This window comes from Ornithodoros turicata, unplaced genomic scaffold (assembly GCF_037126465.1).
Source record: "Ornithodoros turicata isolate Travis unplaced genomic scaffold, ASM3712646v1 ctg00000746.1, whole genome shotgun sequence".
Taxonomy (NCBI): domain Eukaryota; kingdom Metazoa; phylum Arthropoda; class Arachnida; order Ixodida; family Argasidae; genus Ornithodoros; species Ornithodoros turicata.
Window position 1 is genome coordinate 2,372,787 of NW_026999400.1, and position 16,744 is coordinate 2,389,530.

Here is a 16,744-nt window from a genome sequence, read left to right on the forward strand (position 1 = left end):
GGCCTAAGTAGCTGATGCACCATCATCATCATCTTTTCAAAGTCAGAAGTCGGGAACATGGAGCAGGAGCCCCGTGGTCAGCAACGGCCCATGGGAGGCTGTGCCCTAGTAGAAATCCGGTGAAAAGACACCCCACGTCGATAACATCGCAGTCGTCGTCTGGCTTGAAAAACTGACCTAGCTGGTACTATGTATTTGTCTTGGCATTGAAGGTGGCTGTTGTACTTCCTCGATGTAACAAGGGTAACAACATCTGTGCTCCTTCCATGCGAAATGCTGATATTGCAGGAAGAAACAGTGCAGAATGCATCATGCTCGCTTTTCCTGGACTCAATTGCGCGTCTGAATTCAGCTGTGTGCTGCTTGGGAAATGCTTGTAGATACATCTTTTCGCTTACACAAAGCCATAACGGGCGATATGCGAGGCAAAACACAGCAAAGGTAGCACAGCCTGCACTTGTCGCTCGGAAACTAAGAACCATGCTGGAAACTATAGTTCCACATACGGAAACTTTCCTGAAAGTGATGTAGATGCTGATGGCAATCGGGCTGAGATTCTATTTACATTTACGTCTGTGTGGCCAGACCGAAAGCAGGTGTTTCGACAGACACAGAGGGGAAACTGCATCTACTGGAAGGCTTGTTCCTTGATCATACAACTGTACAAAACAGTCTAAATCTGGGAGTCCTCCAGATAAACTGGGAGAGTTGGCAGGTATGCAGCTATGATGTCAGTAGTGCAAATTGCATCTTTACCCCAGAGATCTAAAGAAACAGAGCTGTCTCCACCTTGTAGTGAAAAATATGTTCTAAATAATCACACTAGGAGCTGTTTAAAACCAAACACTATAGAAATAGATGAAATTAAAACTCAACTCTTTCGGGGACAAGATATGACTTCAACATCATACTTGAGATGGTCTCCACCCTCACACGTGTTACCGGAAACTTTGCGGTAACCTTTGCTGTGGTTGTAAAATTTCCCTTCAGAGCAGTCACTGGGGACCTTGTGGGGATCAATGTCGCTGTCAGGGTCTCGAATACAGTGTTGTTCCTGCAGGTCTTCCATAAAGCCAAAATCACTGCAAGAATTGCAAAACTATGAAGATGAGAAGACAGAAATATCCCGCAATAATTTGCAGGCCATCACCCTGATTCAATTAACATCAGAAAAGTATACCTTAAACTTCACAGAACACCTTGAAAGGTAATCAAGGTCTTTCTTGCAAAATGTGATTGCAGGTTTGCAAAGGCACTAGACTTCCTCAATGTACTTTTAAATAAGCAGTTTTTAAACAGAATGGTGCATCTGTCATTATTAATATAAACTTAAGTTATGAGCGCATTTTATTAGAAAGAGATAGCTTATAGTTAATTTGTTGTAATAATTTTGTTAATAATGTTAATAATAATAATAATGTTGTAATCCTTAAACCACAATGGTTTAAGTTAAACGCCACAAAGCAGCATGCATGCTGCCTGTGCTTCATATTTTCACCAAGGTGAGAAGTTGGGCTATAGTTGGTACATTTGATGCATACTGAAAAACGTGCTGAAAAAACACGGACAAACACAAGACGAACAGGATGGGCACATCCTGTTCGTCTCGTCTCGTCTAGTCTAGGCCTAGTCTTTGTCCGGGTCTTTTCGGTGCATTTTTCAGTATGCTTCATATTTTCTCGAAATGAAACACTAACACACAGAACACTCTTTGTAGTACTTACCACTCATAGTCTGCACGTGTACAAGGACAGTTGTGAACTGTCTTAGGACGTTTATAGTCTCGACCATTGTAGCAGCGAGAGTGTGGAATCCGAACTTCAAATTCTTCCCTGCGTCCGAGAAGACAAGCTCCGTTGTTGCCCTTAGGTGACCAGGGCTTGTAGTCGTCAGCCGTGCACTCGTACTCTATTGGGAGGATACAAGGTGAGAAATAGACAGCCCAATCACATTTGGAATAAATGTATTATTTCAAAATTGAATTAACTCACGAAAGGCATTGCGCATGTCAACCTTTATTAGAAGCCACTCGTGCACATTAGGCTTCGATCCAAAGAGTGTAAATACGGCAGTCTTTTCCCCTGGCTCAGTCAGCAGCCCATACACCCGAATCGGTTGGTTGTTCGGCATTGAAATTTCCGACCACTGCTCTCCCATGTCAAGGGAATACCTGATAGTGAAGGGTTCAATTGCAATTAACGGGGGGAGTGAACAATATGGCCCATATTATGTATTGTAATACAAATACATAATAACTTGCAAGAACTCAGCATTATAATATTAAGTCATATCTTGACTCTGAGGTATCGTAATGCATAATACTAATACTTCTGTGTATTGTGCGAGTAACATTGGTAGTGGTAATGCACTGATACTCAACAGTGGGTCATCGAAAACGAGAAAGCAGAAACACACAATTTCTGTACTACTTGAGACAGTCATTCTCCGATCACCATTCATTTTAGGCAGATAGTAGGTGCCCTGTTTGTGACCAAACGTTAGTGGGACACAGGCTTGGAGGTGACATTTCCTAGGTAGGACTTGAGACCTCTCAGTAAGTATTACACCTTCTAGAGTATCATAATTAAAACAAATAATATTAAATTATATAATTATTATTATATTATATTATGTTATTAAATTAAATTATTATTAATTATATTAAAAACAAAGTTGCTGCAATGTATATTTCTTAGAAACCTGACATCCCAATACTAGTTTTCACGACCTCTCGCTGCATATTTTCCAGTTTGTAACTCTCTTCAGTGTAAAGTAAAAATGAAATGAAAATATGGGAATATACAAGTAGTACTCAAAAGTACAGGTGCTTGAAGATTAAAACTTTCAAACACGAACCGAATGTGAGTAATCTGCAAAATTGCCGAATTGAATATCGAATCCAATTTCGAATATCACACTGTAGAATAAATGCTAAGGGAAGTGCATCAGGATGAGAGCCACCGATCTTCCAAACAGAGGCTGTTCTTCTGAGCACCATCCTCATCATTAGCATGGTATTTAAAAGAGCACATGTAGCAGAGCAAGCGTTTGGGCTGGTTGGTTCATATTGGATTAAAAACAATTAAAAAACCCCAGTGCTGGGTAAGACGAGGACCTTGTCCTTTTATCCTCTGTCCTCGTCCTACCCAGCACTGGGGGTTTTTAATTGTTTTTAATTAAAAGGGCAATGAGGTGAGATTTAACATCACTAGAAATCCTGCCCCATCTGCCCTCCACGAGTCAACATGCAAAATATTTTCGCTCGGTGGCGAGTTATAGCTGTGCAATCGAATTCACAAAACAAACGGTCAGAGACAGCAGCCGCGGACGGCTGACACGATGCTTCTTGCCTTATTTTTTCGTTTTTTTCTTTGCAGTTCACGCGCCGCTTATACATGCTTGAGCTGTGTCGCCGTACGTCACTGGTCACATGAGTGGAGTAACATACATCACGACGTCCTCTCGTTCTGCAATGCGCTCTTTTCAAGAGGAGAAGGTTTTTTCGAAGGTGTGCAGAACAGAGCCCTAGCGCTCGCCCTGTGTGTGTAGATCACCGTTCTTCGACTAGGTCACCGTTGCAGGAACTCATTTTATTCACTGAAGAACACTCTGCACCAAGAAACAAAATAAATTGGCGGATCACCTCCGCGCTCCTTTAATGGGTTACAGATGGGTTAGGGTTTAAATACCATGCCAATGGTGGGGACAGTGCCCAGAAGAAGAACAGTCTCTGTTTGAGATATCGACGAGTCTTGCCCTGAGGCACTTCCCTTAACATTTCCTTACCGGTTTACTGGATTTTCTACCCTTCTACATCGTGGAATAAAGGCTTGTAATAGTATAAGCTTGCAACAATTAAGCCCAGGAAACTAGCATGGTCATAGCCGTGTTGCTGACAGTCATGGGCAAAGTACCTCAAAATTATACTTAAAGGAAAGTACTAAGCACCTGGCTTAAATATTACATGAAGTACAGTACAAGGTACCACTTTACAAATGTACTTTAAGTAAAGTACAAAGTACTAGGCAAAGTACTTTGAAATACTCATCAAGTATATTGCCAAATTAGTTTGTATGCAAATGTATGACAGGTGCAGTGCAAACCTTTTTTCTTTCTTTTTTTTTGGGGGGGGGGGGGGGGAGGGGGGAGGCTTATCTGCAGAAATGTAATCCATGTGACCATTTAAGAATGGTACAATGCATCAAAAGTGTAAGTGCCTTTTATTCTCTAACTCTGTACAGTATAGTACCTCGCTAATTTGATCTCACTTAATTCGAAATCCTGGTTAATTTGAAGGATTGCTGCGTCCCGTCTTCTTCGCACGTTGCAATCTGACCGCATATAATTTGAAGAAAACTGGCCCATATCCCGCTTAATTCGTAAGTTTCCTAACGAATTTCATCATCTTCCATCGGCTTCCAACCCACGCAACGACGACCTGCCATAAAAACCATGTGCTTGCACCCTTGCTGACTTCCCTTTCCCAGCTGGCAATCCCAAGGAGCAACCAGCAACCTCCTCGCTCCTCGGGCTTCCTTGCCAGCCAGTGCCCCAGCGTGCTGCCATTACGGATTATGTGAACACATTTTGGCTTGCTTTCGTTTCGTGCTTTTGTTGAGATCCACTTCTTGCCTGTGGGCTGTGGAGACAGCCCACTGGTGAAGTACAAGACACTGACGATGAAATAAAAACTGGCGATCATCGCAGTCGTGAGATCTGCAACATGCTGTGAGCTCCTGCTGGTGATGCAAGCTCCGAGGAGGGCTTCGCGTCTTTTGAACAGTACGCCAGGATAGAAGACACGGAAGAGACCTGTGCCGCAAGTCTCACGGGGGACATCGTTCTGAACACAGCTCGCGCAAATGAACAGTGTTACGACAGTGGCGGCGGCGATGAATCTGCGCGCACCGTCGTTTTCGGAAGTTGAATGGAGCGAGCAGCGATATGATGGACTTTGTAGTCCATCTTGAACAAACGGTGACGTGCGATGTCATTTTCGGAAGGCGGCAGACGAAGATAAGCGAGGTCTTCGGCAAATAGATATATTTTCCTTCACAATGTGCCCAGGTTCGCTTAGTTCGAACGCCCACTTAATTCGAAATTTTTTGCCATCGAGACGGCTTTGAATTAACAATGTTCTACTGTACTTCCATGTAATAGTACTACTTAAAAGCCAATCACATGTTGTGAAATAGAATACTCAATAATGGGGAAAACAACGTAAAAATGCATGGATTGAGAGAACCGGACAGAGAAACCCAAGTCATCGTGCGACCTATCGCAGTTTCAGAACGCGTGTTCCCAACGTGTTTCCAACTCCATTCCAAACTTCTAATTGAAGAGCAACATCAAAGTATTGTTCTTAATAACCCATTACCATTTCCAGCATTACAATAATAGGGTATCTCCAAAAATGCCCCTTCAAGACACAAAAATTATGTATTTGTATTTTCCCAATTTTTGACTGCAGGCCCAATTAGGTACTTTAATACTTGACAGGAAAGGACTAGAAAAAAAAGTACTTCAAGTACAGTACACAATTTGAAATGTACTTAAAGTAAACTACATGTGTACTACTTAGAAATGTACTTGTAGTAGTGCTTGGATACTTGGTACTTCAAGTACTTCCCATGACAGGTTGCTGATCCCTAGAAAAATGCCCCAAGACACATACTTAGAAAAGGCTAATAAGAACTGTGTATTAACTTATTGGTTTAACACAAGGCACACATGCGTATATGGATATGTCAAATTAATCTTACAATAAAGCCATTACGGAGTTCTCACAAAGCAAACTGAAAGCCGTAAAAACAACTTGCAGTTTGAAAATCCTTCACGCATTTCACATTTTGGGCACTGAACATCCATATTGGTATTGCAAGTGCTGGTGGAACAGATAGACAGAATGTAAGTAAAAAAGCAATGACATGTTCAGAACGTGGGACGGTTTACTGATGAGCGCATTTTAGCTCACAGGTTATCCACGAAGGAAGCAAATGTTCCCTTCTTGCATCGGCAATGCCTCCCGCATTTGTCGTGTAGGCATCAAACTGTCACGTGTGAGAGCATCGTTTGTGACCGTGGCAAACGTGATGTTTGTCACAAACGGTGACATACACCAGGTTGGGAACACCCTGCCGACGACCGGCAACCTTTGTAGCGGCATACCAAAGGGGGATGACCACGTGGAATGAACTCGTCCTATTGTTTCCCCCACTTGTAGGAAGCCTCCCCTACACTTGTCCTATAAAGTGTCCTTGGGTGTCATGCATATATTATAAACAAACGTAGACTGAAGGTAGTCAGGGAAAGTCTGAAGGGAGTCAGGGAGAGTACGAAAACGGCACACATGTCGCTGTTCCTTTCTGTCGGCACAGGTGCCGGGCCTGACAAATCCACCTTACGGGGATAAGTCCCCTTTACGTTTCGATGTCACAGGAACAAGTGCCCTGAAGTTTCCCTACGAGACAGTGACGCATAGTTAGGGTTCTTTGTTTCTGGGTTAAACCCAATTTTTCACGACATAGTTCCCCCCCAAACAAGTTTTCAAGAATTCGGGTAAAACCTGATAGCTACCCGAAATCCTTGCGGTCCTTCAACTTGACCGTCGGAAAAGTGAATCATAATATTGGCAAAGAGAGCTATTGGTCACAACCTATTTGTCCTCTGTTTATGATCCTCCTCCTGCAGGAGTCAAAGACGAGCTTTGGTGGAGCTCGGGCAAGTGTTTGAATACCGTGGTCGTTCACTGCCCCAGTTCCGAGCGGAAATATAAAGATTATTGTTTCTCGTCCCAGTGTCACAGCAGTGGCTTGTTTCATATGCATTTCGTTTCACCCAAAAATTCCCCAGTCACATATCAAACAGAGATCATAGCGCACGATTTTCTCCCCAAATTCTCGTGTGTAAATAGCACCCGATTTTTCCCTCCCGAATTTGAAAAAATCATAAAACCCGAAAACGAAGAACCCTATGCATAGTTTGGAACCAGCCTGCTTCAACAGCACCGTAAAACTGCCATCATTGATGCTGTATGGATAGGGCCTGACTTTTTCGGGTTTTATTTTTGGCCAAATTCGGGGGGTAAATATCGGGTGATATTTTTCGTTTGAAAATTCGGGTGTATTCGGGTTAAATGCCGTTACGGCATATTCTGTCGTCAGGAATTCGGGTGATTTTTTTTTGCTTAATAAAAATTTGTCTTAACATGGAACTAATGTTTAGCAATGTTATCAAACTTTATTTTAATGCACGCTTACGAGTGTGCCACGCGACCTGGATGTTTTCGGGTAGATTCGGGTTAAACCCGACTTTTACAGATTTCGTTCGGGGGGTAAATATCGGGCGGATACGGGTTTAACCCTAAAAAGTCAGGCCCTATGTATGGATCATGCTGTATCAGATAGCGATCGTGCTGTATGGCTGTGCTTATCTCGTCTGATCGTTTCCGCGACGTTCACGCCTTCTCACTTCACTGAAAGGCATATACATCTTGCTATCATCTGTAACAACAGGGAATGCTGTTTCAAATGATTTGGAATCATTGTCATCGTTCTAGTCGGTACTTTTAACCTGCGGGCGCAACTCCTGCACAACGCCGGGATTGGACCAATATCGTCACCGTCCGACTCCTATGTTACCCCTGTCGTTGCATGCATCCATGACACGATGATATATCGCTGATGACTGGTTCACAACAATATGACTCAGAAGTACAGCAATGTAAAAGGTAACCACCACAAATCGAAACCAAAAACTTATTCAAGAAGTGGTACGTCACTTTGTCGGGCTATGTATGTAGTGGCATGGTAAATAGAGGTGTTCAGTGCAACAGCAACAAAAACCTCATCACTGAACCAGAATTTCAACGAGCTGTACGCTTTACACGAATGTTCCGATTTCGTTGACAATTAACTGAAGCTGTGACCGTCCTGAAGACCATACGCATCACAGAAAGCACGCAGCGGTTTGTGCGGTATTTTGCTTGTCATCAAAGATGCACACTTTAACGAAAGCCATATGCTCTAGGATTGCACATCACTTTGTAGCTGTTGTACTATTCATACACAGAGACGTTACCCAAACGTACAAATTCAAGCATGCAACCTGCAACAGCTAGGTGGTAAGCTGGTACGTTGTTCAAATATCAAATTTTTGAATATGAATCCAATATTGGATGCATTGGAAGTATTCTATTTGGGTTCAAAATTTTGAATATTTACAGATCTCTACTCAGAAGTATTACAGAAATAATAATATAATACAAAGTATTGCTATTACTGCCAAGTCCTGTAAACAAGTACACTGAGCATTAGAGCCCTGCACGGGCCGACTTTTCCGGACCCGACCCGGTCCGGCCGCATCGAAAAATGGCCCGGGGCGGGCCGGGCCATTTTTCGATGCGCCGGACCTTCATATTTTTATGCGGCCGACCCGGCCCGACCCGGTGACCCAGTGACTAGAGACCGGCCCGGCCCCGAATCTAAGCAAACAGAGCCCGGCCCGGCCCGGCCCGGCCCGGTGACCCGGCGAGTAGATCCCAGCATAGTATTTCCAGTCACGACGTACACGTTTCTGGCGATTATCGAACAAATTCGTCAGTAAATTTATAAGGAGAGAAGACAAACATACAAGTGATGGCGGTTTAACACCATAACCGCACCAGACCAAATTAAGTCCAGAACGTACGCGGGCATGGGCGCTATCGTTACACTGTCAAGATTTTGCGGAGGTAGAGGATGCTGTCGACAAACGCCTTCTCCCAGTCCATACCCCTCTCACCAAGCTTTGCCAAGTGATTGTGAAATATGTGAGGAGTGAGGAGCAATGTAAAGTGGCTTTCAGAATGTTCTAGAGGGTCGAATCATATGCCAATTGCAGCATCCCTTGCTTGTCTTTGCAAAATATGCACAGGAATGACACAAGCGCATGATGATATGAACTAATGCATCTCCATTGTGTGGAATTAGCTGCGTGGCCCGGCCGTGCCTGACTCTCGGAAATACAGTGAAACCTTCCTATGTTGGACACCCGCGGTGCAGCCGAAGCGTGTCCCACTTATAGAGGTGTCCGAGTTACAGAATATGAGGGAAACAAAAAATGGAAAAGATCACAGCTGTGTTGCCAGAAATGTCCCCCTTCTTCAATTTATGGTCCTTCGTGGTACCTGGTGGTAGTGGTACCTCTACCCATTCTTCACTGATAATTATTACTAATTTTGGTAGATTCAATTCCGTTCAGATTCCACTCAATGGCATTACCTCTGGAGCTTTTCGAGCAGCGAGGACATGTCTCTGAAGCGTCAGCCCTCTTTTCATTGCTTTGGTGCAGTGCGCATTCAAAGACACTCAAAGCACTCTAGACAAACCGAAGACAAGTGCTCACACAAAGAATTACAATGTAGACTGACAGCACTCGAAAAACTAAAGCAACAAAATGCTGAGACCAGTATAGGGGAAAAAAGGGGCGAAAGTCAAGGCCACTGGCTCATTTTGAGCCTTTGGTGCAAAGATGGGTCGAGATTGAGGTAATTTGGCCAGGGTTTTGTCCGACTTAACAGGGAAAACCCTGTCCTACTTCCGGAATAGGGAGGTGTCCGACATAGAGAATTTTGTCCCCATGTAGTTTCAATGGGAGCCTGCCTGTGCAATGAAATCTTGTCCGACATGGGGAGTTGTCCGAGGTAGGGAGGTGTCCGACTTTGGAGGTTTTACTGTATATTTGTCGGGCCGGGCCCGGGCCCACGCTGGTGGCGTATTTTAACGGCCCGGCCCGGAGCACACAGCCAATAACAAGCCCATCTCAGCCCACGGGCCGGGTCGGGGGCCAGTGCCCGTGCAGGGCTCTACGGAGCATGAACAACTACCGTGTACACTGAAATCAGAAAAAATGCTTACTTTATGGTTGCTGTCTCTCCTCCAGCAGCATAAAATTCTGTGGCGACAATCACACCACCAAAGTCAGCGAACGAGTACAAGTAGTTTCCATATAAGGCCTGCATAAAAAAATGCATCATGAAAGTAAGGAAAACTGGGCACAGTAGAGGCCACAGTTATCTCACTGTAATGTGAAGTACAACATAAGCTACAACCTGCTGGGGTTCCTCATCCTGAAATACTAGTTTCTGCTGCATTCTCTTTATGCACATTCGGGGGAGGGGGTGGGGGGGAGGGGGGTTCTGTGGGGACTTTACATGTGAGAGGAGGATTTCCACTCATTTCACTCTCCCAAATGCACTACCAAATGAACCGTTTCAGGGGGTTTGAACCTTGAACCGTGAACCTTCGACCACAAAGTGAACATTGCAGATGGCTAGCCTAGTCGCTTGTGTTCTCAAAAGATGGTGCACGTCACGTCAGGGTTGCCGCATCTCGAGTCTGCAAATTTTGCTTGGCACAGCAATCCATGAAATTAGATTGCTAAAAAAATGCTCAATGTGCACCAGAGCTATTACATATCTGAAGTCAAGATGAAAAACCCCTAGAGTAGGGAGACTACGAACAACGTCCCCTAGCCTCAGGGATTTTTTTTTTCATCGTAAGTTCTAGTCACCAGCTCGCTTGCTTCCTAGCCATTCTTTCAATATCTGAAGTGTCCAATTTACAAATTTTCAGAGAAGCGCAGTTAAATCTTACAGTCCCTTTGAAGAAAGGAGCACCCTTTCTACAAAATTTGTACAGCGCTGGACAAAAGTTTACGGAACACACTCCGGCACATTTCTTCCTCAGAGCGATACGCTAGCAGCGAACGGTACCGTACGGACTTACGAACAGGTGACTGGGTTACCTAGGCACATGTCCGCAAGTCCGTACGGTCCTATTCACTGTTAGCGTGTCACGCTGAGGATGGAATGTGCCCGAGCGTGTTCCGTAAACTTTTGTCCACCACTGTAAATGACACCATTTTGTCTGAGTCCCAGTAAAAATTGTATCAGCAAGAACTCAGTGCATTTGGCATGTCCAAGAGTGTACGACTAATGTTGTTATGTATCACATTTTCCTTCTGTGCCTCCTGTGATGCCCATGTAGTGCTAATGACCTGTGGGGGAGCAGTAGAGGGATTACCCCCACATAACAGCAAGCTAAACGTTCCTGAGGCCAAATGCTAACGGCGGAGTTGATAGAACACTCTGTGTGGCCACCCCGTCCGTCCGTGTGATGGTTCAAGCAGAACTGACGACAATGCGTGACTGCGTGCTCCATTGTTACCTCCCTATCTGTGCGGCAGATGGTCCGCCACGGATGCTCCCCTGTCCGGTCACAGAGGCATCTGTGTAAGACTAATGCTGCATTGTTGCGGTTTTCTGCTTCACTGTGGTTGCATTGTCAGGGTTTTTGGTGGTGTTGGTTCGCTAGGGTTGTGGCTCGCGTCGGCCATGGAGGATGTAGTTGGGATTGTTTAACGTGCTGAAGGGATGGCGTTGTTTGCCACAGTATACAGTTCCCTGGTGGAAGAGGCATACTGCATAACTCATGCTTCATAGTCATTCACGTTACTAGCACTGTCGTGTCCTGTGGGTGGAGGATGTCATGGTGGTCAAGTGAATGTCGGGGGTAGAGTCACCGGTCAGGAGAGGACATGACAGAGTGGTAATGCTGGCTTGATGGCATGGTCTTGCTTGTCTGGGGTCACCAATCATGTCGGAGGAGCAGTAGAGGGATCTGCCGCATGATCGCAAGCTAGAACATTCTTGAGGTGAGATGATAACAGTGGCAAGAGAATGTTTCGCATGTCTGTCTGCTGCTATGGTTCGAGTCATACTGATGATGTGTGGTCGCATACTGAATTGTCTAGTTGTCTGTGTGGCAGGGTCAGATGGTCCACTACAGACTCTTGGAAATGACAAACTACAGGTGCATGTGAAGATCAGGCACTTGGCATTTCTGGGTGCACAAAGCAATGTGCACACTAAGCATGCTCAAACATCCAAGCATTTTTTTTTTTTTAATATTATTCATTTTGCTTTTGTTTCAAATTAAAGCTCCTGCTGCTTACTATTTGTTACGCCCACGCGTGCACGCACACACGTGCACTAAATTCTGCAGTCATTTTACTGCAATGCAACGATAATCTCTAAGAAAATCGGGGGAAGCGCCTTGCCAGTTCTCTTCTGAACAACAGAAGAACTTAGTAAAATGTTACAACGAATAGAAACTAATATGACCCCAATTATTCCATACAGAACACGAGTGTGCAGTGTAAATGCTACGTATTCAAACTGTCCTCAACTGCCTCTGAAAACACGACAGCACTTACTTCTCTCCAAGTTACACCCGCATCATGAGAAACATAGAGACTTGGACGGCCCTTCAAGGATGTCCCGATGACGCCTGGGCATCATGAAAAATGAGAGGAAAAAACACTTACAAGATGCAACAATAACGGTGCACGGGAAACCTGGCAAAATGATGCACCTAGAACTCACCCATTGCCAACACGAGGCCTGCTCCTGATTCCTCTGACAAGATGGGCATACTTCTTGAACCAGAGTACATGATGCTGAACTTTTGCGTCAGGTGCAGTGAACAGCCAGCATTCTTGGAGGAGAATATCATACAACAAGTCTGATGAATGGAGCTTGAAATGCTACCTACTAGTATCACATTTCACATGTAAACTCAGCCATAGTTTCTCACTCTAAAGTTTCTGATTACTGGTTCACTATAGCTGAAAATAGCAGGCCTGTCTCTCCTCCAATGTTCCTCGTGTTCAGCGTTCCTTCCAAATTCCTATCATATGACATCATTCTTTGTGTAAGCGCAAGATTACCAATCTAACATTTTGGGCAGAGATATCGTCAGCTCTGTCCCCGTCTTCATGCATTCCACTGGTGAGTGGACAGGTTAGTTGCTAGAATAACCACATCACATTTTATGCATATAGAGTCGCCGACCGATATTTCTGGCTCCAAAAATTATGACATGACAATTTCTCTGACAAAACTCTTGGCACTGTCAAACGCCCCATAGAGCCAATGTATTTTCACGTTTAATATTTATTTCGGACTGCGTTTCGGATGGACTGCCCATATTTTCACACTTATTTCGCTCCAAGCATGCTTATTTGTTCTGAAGACTCATTAGAGTGTGTTTTGGGACTTGATATTTCAGACCACGCCACGAAGGGAAGCACGCCGACCCAGTGCATGCGTGCACAAAGGTGGAGCTTAGTAGTGTGTGCATTGCTTCTCTGTTTCAGATGGATTCCAAAACTTCAGGGTAGCCAATGGAATGTCATCAAGTGAAGACGATCAGAAAATGATCAGACGGGGACAACAACGTTAAGTTCTGCCCAGAACTAACTGATGATGGCATCGTCAGCCCGGTTCTCGATTCAGACGACAGTGGCAGCGACAAAAAGGTTGCTGTTGTGCCCCCGTCAACCACTGCAATCCTTACGGCCGTTACTCACACTCATGGAAGTGTATCACGGCAACGGTGCGCTTGCAGAAATTCGCCGCGATGCGTCGTCCCATCTGCGCGGCGAAGCAAACTCGTGTCGACAGTTATTTCGAGCCTGTGTGTAAGTGCTCAAATTTAGTTTTTTTTTAAATGTTGCAGATTTAAGCCTCTGTCTGAAATGTCTGAAAATTCCGACCGCACGATAAATTCGGACTGATTTTGTGGCTGATTCATGTCCGAAAAATCGTTCGGCGACTGTACATCACGAATAGACTTTTTCCACTTTGCAACATGATGCTCTTTTGACATCAAAATAACAGGAGCTTTGGATAGAAAGTAGAAGTGGAAAAAACAGAAAAGTAATGAAGTTCCCAAGTTTTCATTCTGGCATTAAAAATTTGTATCACAGACGTTCAACTTTTTCTGCTCCATGCACCCCTTGTGCCTTTCATCAAAGCCTTATTCCCCCTCCCCCTCCTCATATTAACTCTAAAGGTATGGGAAGCTTTCACCTACGTCACATTGTGACGTGGCAGTGACGTAGAACGCTCATAAGCTCCTCCCATTGGTGGTCACTTTTTGTGCGAGCGGCATTGAAAGATGACAAACTGCGCTATTTTTCAATCCGACAACCATAGTTTTCATAAAAGAAAACCTGAGATCGACAATGACGAAGTGTCTTCGGGCTAAAAGAATGGTACGGACGCGACCGGATTTCAAAACACCATTCAAGGCTTCGTTTTCGAGCAAATGCTAGATAATCTCGGCAGATGCGCCGTAGAAGTGACCACCACCATGGTGGCCAAACGAGTTTGTTTGAAGTCATGTGAAAACACCCTATACACGCATAAAAATTTAAGGTATTTTATTGCTTCTTCCGAGTTTCTTGAAAGTGCTGTTTGTGGCGAGCGACACTGCCACTACATATCATATCCACCTCTAGGTCTATATAACGAAGTAGAAAACAAAGCCCAGCGAACCGGTGGAAAATTCTAAGGGAAGAGCCCCAGGACAAGAACTGCCGATATTCTGAACATACTGTACAAGTGGCTAAATTTGCGGGCTCAATAATTTGTGAATTTGCGAGGAGCCAAGATCAGGCAATTATTCGCGGGACCTTAAATTTGCGGCACCGCAGTGCGTCGCCGCGCACGGGGCGTCTTTGCGACTTTCCACCTTGAACTGAAAGAAAGGACAACATCCCTGGACAATAACCCATTTCGTCCCTTTTAAGCCCTTCCGACTCAGAGCGCTACAGTGAGGGGTCATTGCCGAATTTCCGTGCCTCCCGTCATTCTTGTGTCTGCATCGACGCAGCGAGCATCGTGACAGCTTCGTATTTTTCAACTCATTGCCGCCATGTTCTTGCTCCGGTACTTGAAGCCAACGTCGCCGCGTCCTCCTCCTTGAACCAGCCACCACGTGTATGGGCTGCTCTGAGAGTGCCGTCCTCCGTACGGAAGGCGACAAACTTTTCCTGCTGCCAATGAACGTGTTTCTCCCTCGAAGTCGCTGATCGGCGCTACCAGAAGCGTAGACGTGGCAACTACAACAACTGAAGTCCTGAAAGGTCCTGACAAGTCCTGAAGTCACGTGCAGAACTCAAAAGTGCTGTATAAGGGCATAATAAACCGCGTACGTAAGATGTATCAGCGTCCAGGGCCTCATTTCTTCCTCGTATTTTTCTGTCATTGCCTGGAATATTTCGCGGGACTTTAAATTCGCGAAAAAAAAAGGGCGTTCGCCAATTTCGCGAAAAATAGGTCCCCGCGAAAATTACTACCTCTACAGTACACGTTCTTCCAAGCCCAGAAGAACAGTCTCTGCGGCTCTCGTCTTGGGGGTTCTTCCCTGTGTAACGAGATAGCTATTTAAGGATACTCACCAGCTCACACTTTACTGGAGATCCATCATGATGGTACGGAGGGGGTTTTATAGGCTGCCACGATCCACCTTTATCAAAAGTTATCAACGAGACTAGGTCGTCGTGCATCCCAAATGGATGCTCATCAGCTCCAGATGCAGGACGAACTTGCGTTGCAATGTATACACCACGTACCCCTTTGACTCGATGCAAGTCCAACTCAGCATCTTTCCTGAACAAGCACACGGTACGCCATTTAATCGTCTCACAGTACATCATGTGTTTACAGGAGAGACATGTTACCAAAAGACAAATATGGATTAGAAGTTAAAGAAAATGCAATACCAGACACATCAATACAGTACAGTAAAAGTCATTTTAATGTCACGATTTGCATCATCCTTACTTGGAATAAAATCCGAAAAACACCAAAACTTGCAAAAGTTAATTCACGCACCAATACAGGCACAGGAGAACACTTAGCACCATACATTCAGCACAACCACGGGATCATCTTGTGTTAATCTCAAATGTGAGAAGCATTTTTTTCCCTTTCCTTTCCTTTAAATTTTGCACCTGAAAACCTACTTCTCCATCTGATATTGCTCAACTTTACCCTATTTCACAGCTCCTGAAATAAAACTTGAGTTTCAGAACCATAAAAACCTTAAAACACAAGGTTATTAATACATTAATATTAAAACGGTTAGGAGCAACTAAGGTTTATTCGAATGAGAACCTTTATGCAAAAGGCTGTACTTCTTCAGGTTACACAAATACATTTGCAATACAGGTTATGGGCTGATAGAGCTGCTGATAAACAAACTTGGAGGAACACCTGCCTAACACTGAGGGCGCTGGGGACATACTTGATGCTTTAAAAGCGGGCACGCGACAAACGCAGTGAATCTTTCTCTGTTGAGGAGCAACTGCGACACACAACTGGTTCGGGTAATAAACCTTGTTATTGTTCTACTTCTGTTGTTCTGATTCTGCTGTGCTGCGTTTTCCTCTGCTGCTAGACAAGACTGCCTACGCCCCAAGAGTGGGAACTTTGGTTCCCACAAGGTATATATAACCAAACAAACAAAGGTACAATAAAAAAAATTCACTGGCGATTTAGCGGTAAACGCGACAGAAATGTGTTAGCATTAACCGACTTTTCCGGTCCATACTTGACTTCCGGGTATCCACTTCCGGTTTAAACCCAACTTCCAGTTGTCCACTTCCAGTCTAAACCTGACTTCCAGTTGTCCACCTCCAGTCAATGCTTGAGTCCCGGTTTGACACTTTCAATTACGACATGTAAGTCCATTTCATTGACCTTTAATTAGCCTCAATTACTTTCAATTACCCTGTAATTAACCTTTAATTAATTACAGGGTATTTAATTGGGTAATGTTGAATTCCCTTAATTATATTTATAATTATGTTTACTTGTATTAATTACTCTCAATACCCCTTTAATTGATATTAATTA

At 44.3% G+C, this 16,744-nt stretch overlaps 1 protein-coding gene across 1 annotated transcript in view; it reads right to left on the reverse strand.

Moving 5' to 3' along the window:
* Nucleotides 1-16,744, reverse strand: part of LOC135374782 (sortilin-related receptor-like) — a 79,844-nt gene that overhangs the window by 46,507 nt on the left and 16,593 nt on the right. Inside the window, exons 8-14 of the mRNA XM_064607713.1 lie at nt 15,286-15,496; nt 12,425-12,536; nt 12,256-12,329; nt 9,897-9,994; nt 1,992-2,170; nt 1,725-1,908; nt 877-1,082 (exon numbers count right to left, since the gene is read on the reverse strand). Coding sequence (XP_064463783.1) covers nt 877-1,082; nt 1,725-1,908; nt 1,992-2,170; nt 9,897-9,994; nt 12,256-12,329; nt 12,425-12,536; nt 15,286-15,496 — 1,064 coding nt within the window. The remainder of the gene's footprint in view (nt 1-876; nt 1,083-1,724; nt 1,909-1,991; nt 2,171-9,896; nt 9,995-12,255; nt 12,330-12,424; nt 12,537-15,285; nt 15,497-16,744) is intronic.